The following is a 16,173-nucleotide window of genomic DNA, read 5'->3' as shown; positions in this document are numbered from 1 at the left end:
TATCAGGAGTTAAGAACACATTTTTTTTCTTAGTAAAGATAATTTGACAGAGCTATAATTTGATTGCTCTTTTCTCAGCTGTGTGTCAGTTATTTGAGTAAAAATTAGAAAAAAGGTGGGGGTTTTAAAGCTATCAGCAAAAGAGGTTGTATTGCCTGGTGATAGCAGAGACCTGGTACTGCTCTTGTGTTTAAATCTACTAGGCTTGTTGGAAAGTACAGCACCTGTGATATGGGGCTTTGAAGAAAGGTGATGGAGCTACATATCTGTGTAACGTTGCTTAAGTGGCAAACATCCTCCTGTGATTTAAGAATGATTTTCCTATCTGTGTTATTGTAGTATCTGAACTGGGGAGATTAACTACAGCCTGGCATATAAAAACTGATGCCTCAAAAATTTAGTTCTGTTTACCAGAATTGGTTGTACACTTCTTAGTGCTGCAAAACCTACTACTCCTCCCTGAAAGATCTCTAGATCCATTCTCCAGGCAGGCACCAGAAAACATATCTGAATGCTTTAGTTAATGTTATTTTGGAAATATAACCCCCCCCCCAAAATGAGAATGAGTCCAAATTGCATTATGTGGGCTAATGTTATCCACCCCATTACATCCCTCTGAGTTAACTGCAGATCATTAAGAGGAAAGAAAAGATCACAGCGGTGCCATCTTATAAATTCACAGGGCATTTTTGTTCTGCCATTGAAATTCAGCCAGTCAAGGGAAAGTGCGCTGCAACAGGCTATGGCTTGTTTGCGTCTTAACATCTTCATGCCCCTCTCCCCCAGTCCTCCATCCTCCAGCTCTCGCAATCACTTGCATTTTAGAAAAAACGCTTGGCGACAGCTACTGTTCTCCTATTTTCTGTTAATTTTCTTTTGACTTATGTATCTGGCTCCTTTAAACCTTGGCCTTAATCAATACGCTTAAATGAATTTGGGTAGCAAGGGGCTCCTGGGGAATCCACAGTCCCTCCCTTACCATTGTCTGCACCCTTCACTGCCACCTAGAGCTGAGGCTGATGGTTGTGAACTCGCATGCAGGACTGGTGACTGGGACACTGGGGCTAATAGTGGAGTCCCCTGGGACAGCCAGGGGGACCCACAGCTAAGTGGGACCCTTGGCCAGCAGCAGGCCCAGGTGGCAGAGGCATGGGCTGGCAACTAGGAATGTGGGCAGCAGGGGTGAGGGCCAACACATCCAAATCCTGGGGGTGCTACAGCAAGCCTATTTTCCATGCCTGTGCCTAATCATATTGGGGTTTACAATTCATGCTAAAAGTTACAACATGTGCAATTTATTCCAGACTTGTTTATTTGAAAGGTACATCTTGAAACATGGAGAGGACTCTAACACTGGAGGCATTCATAACAAGAGCTGAGGGAAGGAGGGGGAGAAATTGTAGTGTTGATTTCAGTGGTTTGCAGAAGAGGTTCCATTCTGTGTAAAATACTTCAGTGGTCCTAGGGCGAGAGAAGGAGAATAGGAATGATGCTATCACACAGTGTGAGGGCACTCATGGTTCAGGGGAGAGACCAGAGTGTCCAGTCCCTGCTCCTCTGGATATTTTATTACTTATACAAAATGGAACAGTTTCCACAGGACAGCTTGGAAGATATCCATTTGCCTGTTTGGGGCAGTCTCCTGGGAAGGGAGAAATCTGGGGTCTGGCCTTTATTCTAGAGTGGGGCTCTGAACCTGTCTCTCCCACAGCTCAGGAAAAAGCTTTATCAGCTGGGCCAGTAACAGGTGGTTGCACCTCGTAAATCTAGCCTACCATTTGCATTGGTATCATTAAAAAATACCTGCAGAGAAAAGCTTCATTCAACCAAGAATGTAATTTTTCTGATAGTTTTAATTAACAAAACATGCTGACAAGTTTGGGTTCCAATTCCACCACCAATTTTTTTTTCGATTTTCAGAATTACCAGTGAATCAAAAAGTCAGTTGTGCACCCAGCTTTATTTACAACATCATTAACCGCTAACACTAGGTATAGATGTTGCCTTAATAAAGTGGAACAACCAGCACAGAGATGGCACACACCTCTGCTGCTTCTGGGTGTATACATCAGGACATGACTCTTGGCTAGCAGCCATATTCCATCTCTGAAGGGAGAGGGGGAGGGGAAAGATTAGGGTGGTTTAACATGCTCCCTTCAACCAATACAGCTCATCCATGGGCCCGTGTAAAATCTCACTATTCTGGTTCGTGTCGTTCATTATTGCAGCCATGGTCTTGCTGTTTGTGGTGTGGATGAAACGCAGGGAAAAGGAGAGGCACACAAAGCAGCTTCTGATCGACCCCGAAGATGACGTGAGGGACAACATCCTGAAATACGATGAAGAAGGAGGCGGAGAAGAAGACCAGGTGAGGCGAGCTGAACACTCATCTTGGGATTGCTCGGAGTCATTTCTCTGCATCTTACAAACCTCAGAAACTTCATTCTGCCCCTAAGTCTGATATTTGAGATAAACAGCAATTACCAGGCTCATCCTGGACAGGGAGTATCCATGAGATTTATATTAGCTGTTACGAGATGTACTAGAAGCTACAATTTATATTGGGTTTTTTTCTTTGATGTATATGCACAGGTTCTAGTTGTCTCCTAGTGCATGCCTGTTGGCTCTAGTGATGTTGCATGAGCAAATATAAGAAACAACTTGAGTCCATTGTGTGTAGTTGGGACAAGGCACCATGGATAGGACATTTCCAGGCACCTTGGACAGTGATGTGAGAGAGGCGCAGCCTGTCTACTGGGGAAAAGATGATAAACCAACATATTAACACTAACATATAAACAATATTTCTGTTATTTCGATAACTGAAAGTATGTATTTTCCCATTTTCCATTTAGATGCCTGCATAAAATCAAACAGCAGCTATCTTCCTCCTTTGGGTCCTATGGCCCCAGGGTTTTCTTGAGCCTTGGGCTTTTTCTGTACTCCTTAATAGTCTCTAATGTGCATTTCATTTTTCTTAATTTCTGGCCTTAATTTATAAGAAATTTCTACATACGTTTGGGGAAACTTTTTCCACAGTGAAGCTAATAAAGGCAAAGCTTTGCTTCATAGTTAATCAGTGTGTGTGTGTGTGTGTGTGTGTGTGTGTGTGTGTGTTGTGTTGTGTAGAAGGGGAAGAGCTACAGATGAGAAAGAAATATTGATATATACTGTGTGTGGAATTTTCAGTTTGTTCATGTATAATATAAGGCACATCTCCTGGATTTAACGTACAACTGTAAATTGCTTGTGCATTTGTTTCTGCCTATCTTAGATTATTTTAGAGACTTTCTAAAATGGATTAATTTTCTTCTCTCTGACCCCTGGAAAGTTGTACTTACAACTAAAATACCTTGCTATTTCAGGTCGGAGAGGTACAAGAAATAGTCCAATTACAATCTATCTAAACCAATTCTAAAATAGATTTTTCTCTCAAACATGTAGTTCATAGAGAATACATAAAGTTATGAGGTGGTATAAATGATTTATCAGCATTTGTCCGATGTGGACTGCATAACTCATTTGTGCCATCATACATACAGACACGTAATGACAAATTAACTGTTGATGTGAAAGGTTTCAACGCTAAAAAAAGTCAATGGAACTGAGCCCTTTTATTCCAGAATTGAATATGGTCAGTGACTATAATACAAAGGGCAAAACATAACTGCCCTAGAATCTCATGTGTCTTTACGTATGTCATTAGTCTGACATCACTTTTATGGTAAAAGGAACTGTTATGGTTTATATTATGGTAGTGCTTGAGATCCCCAGTCATGGACAAGGGCCACATTGTGCTATATACTGTAAAAACACAGAATAAAACGACAATCCCTGCCCAAAGAATTTCCAATCTAGGTATAAAAGACATTACAAAGGTACAGACAAGGGAATACAAGGGAACGACAAGCTGGTTTTGGCATCAGTGCTGCACCAGTGTCAAAACACTGGACTTATGAACACAGTCACAGCCATTTAACAGAATCCAGAGTCAACTCCAATTGCTCTCCTTACATTTACAGACCCCACTCCCCCCTCCCTTTGATGTCCATGGGAAAGAAACTTCTGATAGTCAAGGTCCACCTTGATGATCTGTGGTGAGAACTTTGTCCAAGACTTGGGCAAAGTTTTCATTGATATACCCGTTCAAGTTCTTTCCTCATGTATGCCTGCACAGCTCTGTTGGCTTCAGTGGTGTTGCATGAGCACATATAAAAAGCAACTAGAGTCCATTGTGTGGCTTGAACAAGGCACCATGAATAGGACATTTCCAGACATGGAACACAAAAATCTTCATACTTAGCATTTCTCTCTTTCTTCTTTTTTTGTTTTTAATATCACTAAGCAATTATTTATAAATACTGCCCCTATACATTTAGCATCCCAAATCCAAGGGCACTTCCATCTAGTAGGCACAGATAGATCAAAGTAATAAACATTCAAACTAGCTGAAAAATCTGGTTTTGAGTAGGGATGTTAAAATGCAGTTAATTGACTAGACAAATAGTTAATGGAATTTCCATCGACTACTCTACTAGTCGATAGGCACTTCCACATTCCTCCTTTGAAATGTACAAGAGCTCCCACTGGGGCTCTTGTACATTTCAAAGGAGGAATGCAGAAGTCCACATGCAACCCAGGCCAGCAGGACCACTGACTCCAGGCTGCACTTGGGTGCCCCCGGTGGGGGCTTTTGTGTATTTCAGAGCCATGTAGCCTGGGCTCAGTGGGGAACTCCCCAGCTGATTCCGAGTTCTGCGTGGCATTTCCCCAGAATGAAGTCAGCTGGGGAGTCCCCAGATGACCCAGGTTCTGGGGAAATGCTGTGTGGAGCCACAGCTGCCCCCTTTGAAACGCCACGAGCCCGGGATCCGCATGGTATTTCCCCAGAAATAGTCCCCAGCTAACCCCAGGCTCCATGGAAGTGGCATTTTAAAGGGGTAGTGCCACACAGCTGAGCTGCAGATCAGCTGTGCGGCAGCTGGCTCTTCGAAATGCTGCCTTGAGGCTTCAAAGTGGCAGCGCCACACAGCTGATCCCTGGCTCAGGTGTGTGGTGCTGCTGCTTTGAAGTACCCCTTCCCTCCCTTTGCTGCCTTTATCGACTAGTTGAGAGTATCTGATAAGCAAATGCTTATCGGATAGTCGACTAGTCTTTAACATCCCTAGTTTCAAGCAACTGCAATATGGTTTTAGAAAGAATTCTTTAAAATTAGCAGCAAAGAAAGATCCACAAAACACCATTAAAGCAATGTAGTTGAAATATTATCCAGTGCTTGTTACATGGTAAAAATCTTACTCTCATTTTTACAGTAATAAATGTATAGGAGAAGAACCTCTTCATTACAAAAGCTATATTCAGACATGCTATTCAAGTTTGTTTTGTTTTGTTTTCAATCCTTTAAAATACAGAAACATTAATGCAATAATATAATTACCAATACATATTTTACAGTAAATATGTATTTGATCAACATGTTGCACTTTTATGCACACACACACACACACACACACACACTAAATTCAAGTTGTTATCACAAAGATATAAGATACTGAAGTTAAATATGCACAGTGTTTCAATTGTATTTAACTTAGGTGTTAAATTTGTTTTAAATGGGATTAGTCTCATGGAGCGTACATGACTCAGTTTCACAAGTCATTTTTAGATTTCACCACCATGTATAGGACCACTAGAGATACCCTATACATGGTAGTGACATTTTGCTATTGACTTCAGTTGAAACAGGTTCAGGTCCATCAAGTTATTTATATGCCAGTGTAGTGTAGACTCTCTTGAAATTCTCAGTGAAAAGCTCTAAGTTTCACTCCATGCCTCTCCATTTGTTACAGGATTATGATTTAAGCCAACTTCAACAGCCAGAGACTATGGATCACGTACTCAACAAGGCAACTGGAGTCAGACGAGTGGATGAGAGACCCATTGGTGCTGAACCCCAGTATCCTATAAGACCAGTAATCCCCCATCCTGGGGACATTGGTGACTTTATTAATGAGGTATGTTTTTTTAGGCTTTCTGTATCTCTTCTGAAGGCTTATACAGTCTGTTAATGTTTCTGATGCAAAATGTTTGAAATACAATTTACCACATTTTCAGTGCTCACAATAGGCCAGCATTTTGCTCCCATCAGGAACGTAAGCTGAGAGAAGTCAATGGAACTATTCACGTGAGTGATGGAAACAGGACTTGGTCCTGCAAAGGCTTTAAAACCAAAATAAGCCAAAATGCAGCAATGAAGTCCAAGGTTTATTTTCTAGTTTCACCCAGTGTGTCGCACTGAACATGTAGTTTTTCATCTTCAAAGAACTATGCCCTAATCTTGCTCCCATTTCTGTTCCTAGTAGTTTTACAATTGCCTGAAATGAAAGCAGCATCTGGTTCTAAGAGAGGTTTTTTTACAGATGGAGGAGCTGTGGCAGAGGGATTAAATGACTTGCTCACAGCCACAAAAGCTATCAGGAATTCCTGCCTCCTGGAGCCCTATCAGTTTACTAGACCATGGCTCCATCACCAACAAACTCTGGCAACAAAACCTCAGAGAGTTTTCATGAGAGATAAATGCTTATTGCAACTTTACTGCACTTTTAATTCTTCAAAAATGTTTAGCCAATCATTTTTAAAATGAACGAGTGTTTGCAAACCAATCAATGCATTATTTCCTCTGAGGCAAAACACGATTCATTTCATATGTCAGAAAAATAAATGTGGCAGCGATTTAAGTCTGTCATACCACTTTCTGCTGGGTTTTTCTGATTCCTCTCATTAAATTCTTTCTCCCCTTTTCACTGATCTTTGCACACCTCTGTATGTGGACACACTTCTGTTATTATTCAGTTCAGTAAAACTAATTCCCCCGTCTCGTACCTTCTGGAAATGATTAATAAAGAGTAACTTTTTGCTGTAGCTCTGGTACTTTCCAATATGTTTCTAGCTCAGCCTGTTCCCAGCTGCAGCCATATAAAAGTGTCAGTGCAGGGCGAACCAGAATAAACTTTTCCAAAATGTGCCTGAGACTCACCTTGTAATGATGAAGCATAAAATCTCTTCCTAAATGTGTTGCCTGATCAGGTCCTGTTGAAATTGGCCTATATAGGTACTTACAGTCCCCATTATCGTCACAGATTTAACAAAACTCTTCAGGTAACAGGATGGTACATTGAATAGTCTTGGAATTGCAAGGCATCACTTTCAAAATTGCATGGAAGTGGAGTTCCTTGCTCTGTTTGTAGACTTGAAGGGCTCTGTAGTGAAGTGTGAGTTCTGGAAGCAGTGCTCAGTTCTGCAGACAAACAGTCTAGAGTAAGGTTGAGTGAGTTGTGACTCTTGGTTTTGGGGAGCAGTCTGTTTTGTCTCCCTCTGGTTTGGGATTTTCGGATGTGATCATTCTCAATTCTAAGAAATAAAGACAGTTACATTACAACCTTCCAGGAAACATATTTATGTGATTATCAAATCTCTCTGTCTGCACATCCTGAATGTAACAAACAGCATCTATTACTATAGTTTCTTTGTAATCCCAGGGCTTGAGAGCAGCAGACAATGACCCCACAGCCCCGCCATATGATTCCCTGCTGGTCTTCGACTACGAGGGGAGTGGATCTACTGCAGGCTCTGTCAGCTCCCTCAACTCTTCAAGCTCCGGTGATCAGGATTATGACTATCTTAATGACTGGGGGCCTAGGTTCAAGAAACTGGCGGACATGTATGGGGGAGGCGAGGAAGATTAAACTGACCTCATGTTCTTATTTAAAAAAAAAAAGGAAGAAAAAAATAAAAAAGACAAAAACAGGAAAAAAGAGACAACGAAGAAGCAAGAACTGTACAGAAGTGGCAGCTTTTTTTAATTAATATCCCCCGCTGACTGTATTATTTTTAGTGGTGATTTAGGAGGTTTTTCTCTTTTTTTTTTTTCTTTCTTTTTTTTAATGGGTTTTGTTGGGTTTTTTTAGAACATTGAGCTGTCTAGCATGAACACTTGTCTCTGCTGCATTTTTTTTTTTAATGTCAGCTGGGATATCACTCATTTATCCGCTTTATGACTAAAGAGAGTGAAAGGCACTCTGTCTTAACTTGAATTTCTTAGAACAGAAGCACTGTTTTTAAAATATATATATATATATATTTGAAAGTGCCTTTTGGTACATGTATCAGATTCCCTTCAATCTCAGGAGTGATCAAAACAAACATACAAAAAAATGTTTCAACCATCTTGGGCAGCACTCTCTATGACCCTAAGCCAGTTCTAGCTGGGAAGGAGTTAACAAAAGGAACCGTGGAGATTGTTTCTTTTTTGCCTTTTTTTTTTAAAGTGGGTGACTCATTTTGGGGTGGGTGGGGAAATCTTAACAGCCATCTTTAAATCGAAGCAGGTGGTGAATTACTCATAATGTTGTATATAATTCAGTTTTATCAGATGCAAAATATTGACTGGGGTTTCTCTTGTAACCTGGTCACACTTGATGTAGCTGCATAGAACTATAGCATTGATAAGCCTTTGGTTATTGCAACAAAAGATCTCAAACAGACCTTGCATAAACCCTACAGTAAATCATGAAATGACCAAAGGCCATTTGTTTGGTTTTTTGCTCTCAATGTGTTTTTGGCTCCCCCTACCTTTTGAGCAGTGTAAATAAAAGCTGGGTTACATGTTGCTGTCATGCATCCATAATGATGCTTGTTAGAATGAAAATCAATGCTGTTTTCTTAGCTTAACCTCACACAGGGACATCACATAATCAGTAACCTCAAGACTAGGGCAGTGTTAATAACATGGACAGTTTTATCAGTGCATTACCATGACAGTAGTATAAAGTAGGGCTAGTACTATATTAATGCCTTTGAGCATCAGTAGCCAAAGCTCAACAGCCTCATGTAACCCCGCTAATGTGTGTCCTTTATATTTGATGGGTAGGCACTTCTATCTATATTAAATGTTTTTTGGAGAAGAAAAGCAACAAGGACCTAGTAAGTATTTTGTGATAAACATGCTCAAACATTGCCAATTAAGCAAGAGGTTTTGCAGCATCCAGACGCAACATCAGTATTATAAATGGTAGCATACTACCTAGTTTATATGTAGGGTCAGTTTAACCAATAACAAATAGTTATTAGCTTTTTTATTATTATTACATTTTTCCTTTACTGATTTGGACTAGTGGGTTTATGTCTAATGTTTGTAAAATGATTTAGACTGCATGGATGTGTAATATAAACCACATTTAATGGATTATGAGCCACTTAATTCATGTGCTATGAAATCTTGGATTACCTATGTTTTATATTCTGCAGACAATTTTGCAGTGGGTTCACTAAAAAATTGTAGAAGTGCTTAGATATATTTTCATTTCAATCCAAGAATGTGCACAGTATCAGAAGGTGATGATTATCCAGGGGATGATCATGCTTTTTTTGATATGTAGATTGAATGCTTGAGAGTTAAACAGGGGAAGTGGGAGAGAATTGTGTGTGTGATAATGAATAGATATTGTTTAAGAGGGAATACTAGGCTGCAGGATTGTGTCTATAGATTTTTAAAATGCTCCTAGTGCATTTTATATTCCATTGTATCATATTTTCTATAAAATGCAATTTCTGTAAATTAATGAGCATTGGAAATGTGTCTTGTCTGAAATGGAATGTGGTAAAAGTATGCTTGAGAGGACTCAATCTCTATCTTTTATATTATTAATTACCAAGGGTGTGAGGGTCGGTTGGCTTATCTTTTCACTATTCTGGAAAAAAAAACCATGCACACAAGTTTCTTGAGGAGAGAAAAATGGTAGGTAATATCTCAGGAAACAAAAAAGAGTCCAGTAGCAACACGTCACTGTTGTATCTGGAATGAAGTGCAGTGCATGACAAACTCAACATCTGATGCCTTTCAAAAATATTTACTCCATAGTTGGGAACTCTACCTTCCTCATCTTGCCAGTTTGCAGAGTATGAAAACCTTAGGTCACTAGCACCACATACCCCGCCCCTCCAGCCCGTACAGCAGCAAGTCAAATAGTTTGTACCTACACTGATACATGGGAAATAACCGCACTCGTCCAGCAGCTTGCTTTGAATTGCAGTCCCTTTGCAGAGATTTGACCTATGGACTTTATCCATGTACTGTCTTGATCCTCTTTCTTTCCAGAAAAGTGTTAGACTCGAATAGATTATAAGCAGATTGAATGATGCACAGGCATGGAAATTGCACAATTGCAACAAAATTAATGAATAAAAACATGCACTTAGTGTTTCTCAATTATTAGTACGTGTCAGTTGTTTGAAACCATTATTGTAACCTCCTTTTCACCACAGGAGGAAGATGCAAAATAGGTGGAGGGAGTTATTCAGTTTAGAGACATGAGATGCAAGCCATGCCCATTTCTCTTTATCTAGCATGTTTCTTTCCTTCTGTGCAGACAGCCAGTCCCTGGAAACCTTTAAGTGAACAGCCAACGAGGAATCAAATCTGCTGATCCCCACTTCTAAGTTATGCTATGCAATCCACTTGGTACCAGTTGGCTAATGCAAATAGTCTAAACACCTGCTCTGGAAGGTCCGGTATTACCTTTCCTGTCTTTGGTGGTGGTGGGGCATTTTCCAGAATAAACCACTATGGTAGTGCTCTAGGTAAAAATGCTGAACTATGATAGCAAGAAGCAGAGGTTAGGGAGGATGTACACTGTGACTATGTACAAGTTAATTTGATTATCCCAGTAATTTACTCCATGCGATACAGATTTCATGGGGAGAGAGTAGGAGATCAGTGTTTCACAAAATGGGGGTCCTTGCCCAAGACGGAGTTTCAGGGGGGTTGCAAGGTTATTTTAGAGAGGAGCAGTGGCTGATGGCTGGGTGCCCAGCTCTGAAGGCAGCACCCGGATAGCAACAATGTAAAAGTAAGGCAGGGTGACAATACAATACCATGCCACCCTTATTTCTGAGCTGCTGCCTTCGGAACTGGGTGGCCAAAGAGCAGCAGCTGCTGACAGAAGCCCTGGTTCTGAAGTGATCAGCACAAAGGTAAAGATGGCCATGCCATGCCATGCCATCCTTATGTCTACGCTGCTGCTGGAGGCAGCTATAATTTCATAGCTGGGCTTTCAGCTAGCAGCTGCTGCTCTCTGGCCACTGACTTGTGAAGCAGTACTTCCACACCCCCTCATACACACAAAACTCCTTTTTTGGTCAGGACCTCTACAATGACAATGCTGCGACATTTCAGATTTATATATCTGAAATCATTAAATTCACAATTTTTAAAATCCTATGACCATAATGTTGACTAAAATGGACCATGAATTTGGTAGGTAGGGCCTTAAGTAAACTTACAATAGAGACAAACAAGACAATGACAATGATGGGGACATTACTAGGGTTAAGCATATCCAGGTCTGCCAGCAGGAGGCAAGGAAAGGAGCCAAGTACTCCAGGGCCCAACAATTCTAAAGGGCCTAAGGCTCCCAGCAACCACCACTGCAATGCTCAAAGCTCAAGGCCCTTAAATCGCCACAAGAGTGCCATACGGTGTGCTCTGGGCGGCTCTAATGGCTGGGGGGACATGCTGCAGGTGGCATTGAGGGCTGGCCCTGCCCCTTCCATCCAAGGCCTCACCCCTTCCGGGAGTGCAGAGCCAGCTTCCCCTTTCACCTTGCCCACAGGCTTGGTGCAGCTGTCGGCTTCCCTGAGCATATCTCAGCATTTAGGCTACGTCTACATTGGCAAGATTTTGCGCAAATACTCTTTAACACAAGAGATTTTGCGTTAGAGTATTTGGCAAGAGAGTGTCTACACTGACATGTGCTTTTGCGCAAAAGCATCCGTGCCAGTGTAGATGCTCTCTTGCGCAAGAAAGCTCTGATGGTCATTTTAAACATCGGGCTTTCTTGCGCAAGAAATTCATGTTGCCTGTCTACACTGGCCTCTTGCACAAGAAAGAGCGTCATAGTTCTTGCGCAATAAGCACTGATTTCTTGCATTAGAATGTCGGTGTTCTTGCGCAAGAACTCGCGGCCAGTGTAGACAGGCAGCAAGTTTTTACGCAAAAGCGGGTGCTAACAGAAATAGTTTGTGATTTAAAATACATTGGAAATTTTTTAAATAAACATTTCCCTGAAGAATTTGCCCCTCCAGATATCACAGTCCATGTTAGTGCATTAGTGCCCATAAATGAAACAACTTAATTTGTTGTCTTTAGACCAAATTGTACTCACTTTCTCCATGACCCCAATGAAGTCGTGGGAGGTAACCATGGATAGAATCTGACCATGAGCTCCTGGATGTGCAGAAGCATAAATAGCAAAAATAAAGTCACTCTTTACAATTTTTCATCTTTAGTCTGTTGGGTGGGGTTTGTAACAGAAGCAAGGAAATGTGTTGATATTTACGTTTACAGTGTCTTTTTAAAAAGATGTTTGTATCAAAGAGACCTGATTGGAATTTTTTTCACAAACTCTTTTGCCAAAAAATTGTGATTTGTCAACACCAAAGCTGTTCACAAGGCAGGACTAGTTTCAACAAATCTTCTCACTTGGCGGGGAAGAGGGAATTCCAATTTTTTAACTGAAAAATTTCCAATTTTTGAGTGAAAAAATGAGTTCTGGGTTCAAAATCTTGGTCAATTAAACTATTTTAAAGAGGCCTAGGGGGCTGCCCCCGGCTCGCTATGCTCACCAACCCCAGTGGCCGGAGAGCCTGATGATGTCATTCTGTCGCGTGGCAGGAAAAACTTTTATATATATAGAGAGAGAGAAAATATGAAAATAAAATATTTCTATTGACCTGAAACATCCTCTATCCCCTTCATAAGGCCAGATTTTTGGTTTGTCAAACGGTAGTTTTGACTTTTCCTTCTAATTTAAGACACGAAATTATATGGCGACCTGAACATTTTCATAGGATAGGAAAAAACATTTCTCACTTTGCCTTGGACTAACCCATTTCTCTGACCCTTATGATGATGGTCAAGGATGGAATATGCCTTTTTGTTTAGAGGAAGTACGTTAGAGGTTCTCAGCTATTCTGGAGAGGGAAGAAGCAACTTAGGCAAGGTGCAGGCTGATATTTTCTTGTACATTTATTTAACAGTTAACGTAGTGGTGGTCAAGAAAGTTTATTCTCTGACTACTATACATAATAATAGTAGGCATAACAAGCTGATTGATGAAACATGTGCAGTTCAGGCTTATGAGCCTTGGCTCCTTTATCCTCCACTTCCCAGTGATGTGGGAAGGTGATTGAAAGAGAGCTGGCTTTAGGAAGAATGGAGAATTACCTCCCACCTGGATCCTCATTCTGTGATTTCCATTTTCCCCACTATGCCTCACAATTGTAGCACCTCTCACCTCCATCTAGGGAAGGAAGAAGGCAAGCTCTCTGACTGAAGAAGCCAGCAAAATGCAATGTAGAAAGCAGCTTCCCTACCTCCAAGAGACAACGGATACATGTAGTCTCTGAGCCAGAGATCATTAATATTTCAGGTCACTCCCATACCCCCTTCAGGAAGTTGGCCTGAGAGCCATGCCCACAGGCCAGTGACATAGCATTAGTAAACATAACTGTCCGTATCCAATGTATTTATTATGTAGCTTGTAAATATTAAGCATCAGTGAAGGAAATCATTTGCAATGAAACAAAACAAGGGACACTCTCAATGGGCGATCAAAGGCAACTGAGAGTGAGTAGGTCACCTTTGGTTCTATAACTGTCCTTATGTACTACTCATAGTTCTGTTTCTGTTTTTTTTATTAGGAGCGATACCTTCGATTGTTTTAAGACAGTGGGGGTGAAATTCACTCATATGCAGAAGTCAGCACAAGATTAGTCCTTAAGGCCTGATTCCCGGGTGCTTAGATCTGAATTCACCCATCTGGTTTAAGTAATCCATAGACCCATTGCACAGGGGTGAATTTCATCCCTACACAATTGCTATAGTCTGTGAAGTGTCTGTATAACACAAATGTAGCAGTTGAAATTTTGGCCTGAAAAAACTATTGAAAACAACTTATCATGAAACTATGGGACCTTGACCTGTAACATCTTTTAGAATGCGTCAGTGTAAATGTAAAAGTGTTGGGGGAATCGATGTATATGTTAAAAGTATATGTTTAGAAACAGCAATGAGCCAATGTAGTTTTCTCCCAGGCAGAAATCCTCTCAGTTTCATGTGGAAAGAAAAAGGTATCTCAAGTACACACAAAAACCACCTACAATTGCTCACTGCAATGTGTACATAATGTAGTTATTTGCTCAAAGCTACAAATCAAGCAGGGAAGGGGAAAAAATCACCTATATGTATAATTGGAACGCTTTTTTTTCTCTTTTCTTTTTGCATGTTTCCTTTTAAAATGGACAAACTGTGTAGCAGCCCGCATGATTGTGGTTGTTTTCAAGAAGACTTCTAGTGTTCTGACGTATTCACACCGAAATGCAAAAGCAAGTGCATCAGTTAAACAAGTTCGAAAACCTTTTTTTGTAACTGTCAACAGCACAAATATTTTGTATTGTTGTTTGTACCATTTTTGTACCAAAAACAAAAGAGGGAAAAAAAAGGGAAGAGAGTAAATGTTTTCAATGTGTTTTTAGTGCCACTGCAATCTTGGTTCAAAACTGAGTAACAGCTTTGCTGATTTATTGTGTATCAAAGCTGAACTGGTGCATTAGCGCCTAGCTCCAGTGTAATAAATAAAATCCCCCTTTTAATAGTCTCCCTTGCTTTTTTTCATATACACAGCCCCTATTCATTTAGTAAAAAATATAGAAGCAACTAGAATTCAAATAATCTCTTAAAGCAAGAAGATAAGGATCCCTTAAGCAAGAATCATTTTAACTGGGGATGTGTCTTACAGTATGTGGGCAGCTGCACTGGGCCAATTAGTGTTGCCAACACTTCTTTTGCAAATCCCTTTTCAGGATATTCTGAACTTGTTTTGTTGTTGTGACTTGAGAGCTCATTAAAATGATCATTTTATGGTGGCTAGCACAAAGCGTAATGCAGACAGGTCCTATAAAACATTGCCCACAATGTTCTGGCAACAGTCTGTGACCTTAAAATCTGCTAGCCCACTCCTCGACCTCTCACGGAGCATTAATTGGGCAGCAGTTTCTGCACTGCCAGCAAACACATCGTCACTTGGAATGGATGGAGGTCAGCAGGTCACATTGCGTCTGGTTGCCTTCACGCTCACGCTCAGAACCTCACACAGGCATTCCACCAACTCCCACGTGTGCACACATGTCAGGAACAGTGATGGGCAGAGAGACAGTCTATGGGACATTCAGACATCCCTGGGCATGAACTCGCACAAGCACAGCTGCTATGACATGAATGCATTTGGGAGAGCACTACACTGATGGTACTAGGCAACCTTTATTGAACGGCTACCAGGTTGAAACAGACCAGTTCATGTGAAACATGTTAGTGGTCTTTAAAAAACACATGCCTGTGGGGCACATTGCCTTGTGATGTGGAAGTTAGTTGCCTGAAGGCTTGGCTACACAAAGGAGCAAAGTCCAGTGTATTTAAGGACTACTGAGGATCCAATGGAGGGCAACCAAAATGATTAGGGGGCTGGAGCACATGAACTATTAGGAGAGGCTGAGGGATTTGGGTTTGTTTAGTCTTCAGAAGAGAAGAGTGAGGGGGGATTTGATAGCAGCCTTCAACTTCCTGAAGGGCAATTCCAAAGAACATGGAGAAAAGATGCTTTCAGTAGTGACGGATGGCAGAACAAGGAGCAATGGTCTCAGATTACAGTAGGGGAGGTCTAGGTTGGATATTAGGAAAAACTATTTCACTAGGAGGGTGGTGAAGCACTGGATGGGTTACCTAGGGAGGTGGTGGAATCTCCATTCCTAGAGGTTTTTAAGTCTCGGCTTGACAAAGCTTTGGCTGGGTTGATTTAGTTGAGATTGGTCTTGCTTTGGACAGGAGGTTGGACTCGATGACCTCCTGGGGTCTCTTCCAGCCCTCGGATTCTATGAGATCCTGAAAACCCCTGTTCAGCAGCTGCCTACTGCTGTAGGTGCCTAGAGTCCCGGGGTACCTAAAGCTTTGCCTGTGTACATGCGCAAAGTCGCCTAAGTGCTGATGGCTCAAAGCTGCTTAGCACCATGGGGTTCTCAAGTGACTCCCTGCTGAGCTTTCCTGAAGGACCTGATCCAGTG

General features: G+C 41.2%; 1 protein-coding gene across 1 annotated transcript in view; it reads left to right on the top strand.

The window, feature by feature from the left end:
* The window catches only part of CDH4 (cadherin 4), an 809,637-nt gene extending 794,923 nt beyond the window's left edge, over positions 1 to 14,714 (top strand). The window contains exons 14-16 of the mRNA XM_075901106.1: positions 2,229 to 2,368; positions 5,850 to 6,014; positions 7,539 to 14,714. Coding sequence (XP_075757221.1) covers positions 2,229 to 2,368; positions 5,850 to 6,014; positions 7,539 to 7,745 — 512 coding nt within the window. The 3' untranslated portion in view covers positions 7,746 to 14,714. The remainder of the gene's footprint in view (positions 1 to 2,228; positions 2,369 to 5,849; positions 6,015 to 7,538) is intronic.
* Positions 14,715 to 16,173: the final 1,459 nt, after the last annotated feature.

The sequence above is a fragment of the Pelodiscus sinensis genome, chromosome 18, assembly GCF_049634645.1.
Source record: "Pelodiscus sinensis isolate JC-2024 chromosome 18, ASM4963464v1, whole genome shotgun sequence".
NCBI classification, from domain to species: Eukaryota; Metazoa; Chordata; order Testudines; family Trionychidae; genus Pelodiscus; species Pelodiscus sinensis.
This window is presented reverse-complemented; position numbering and strand designations above follow the sequence as displayed.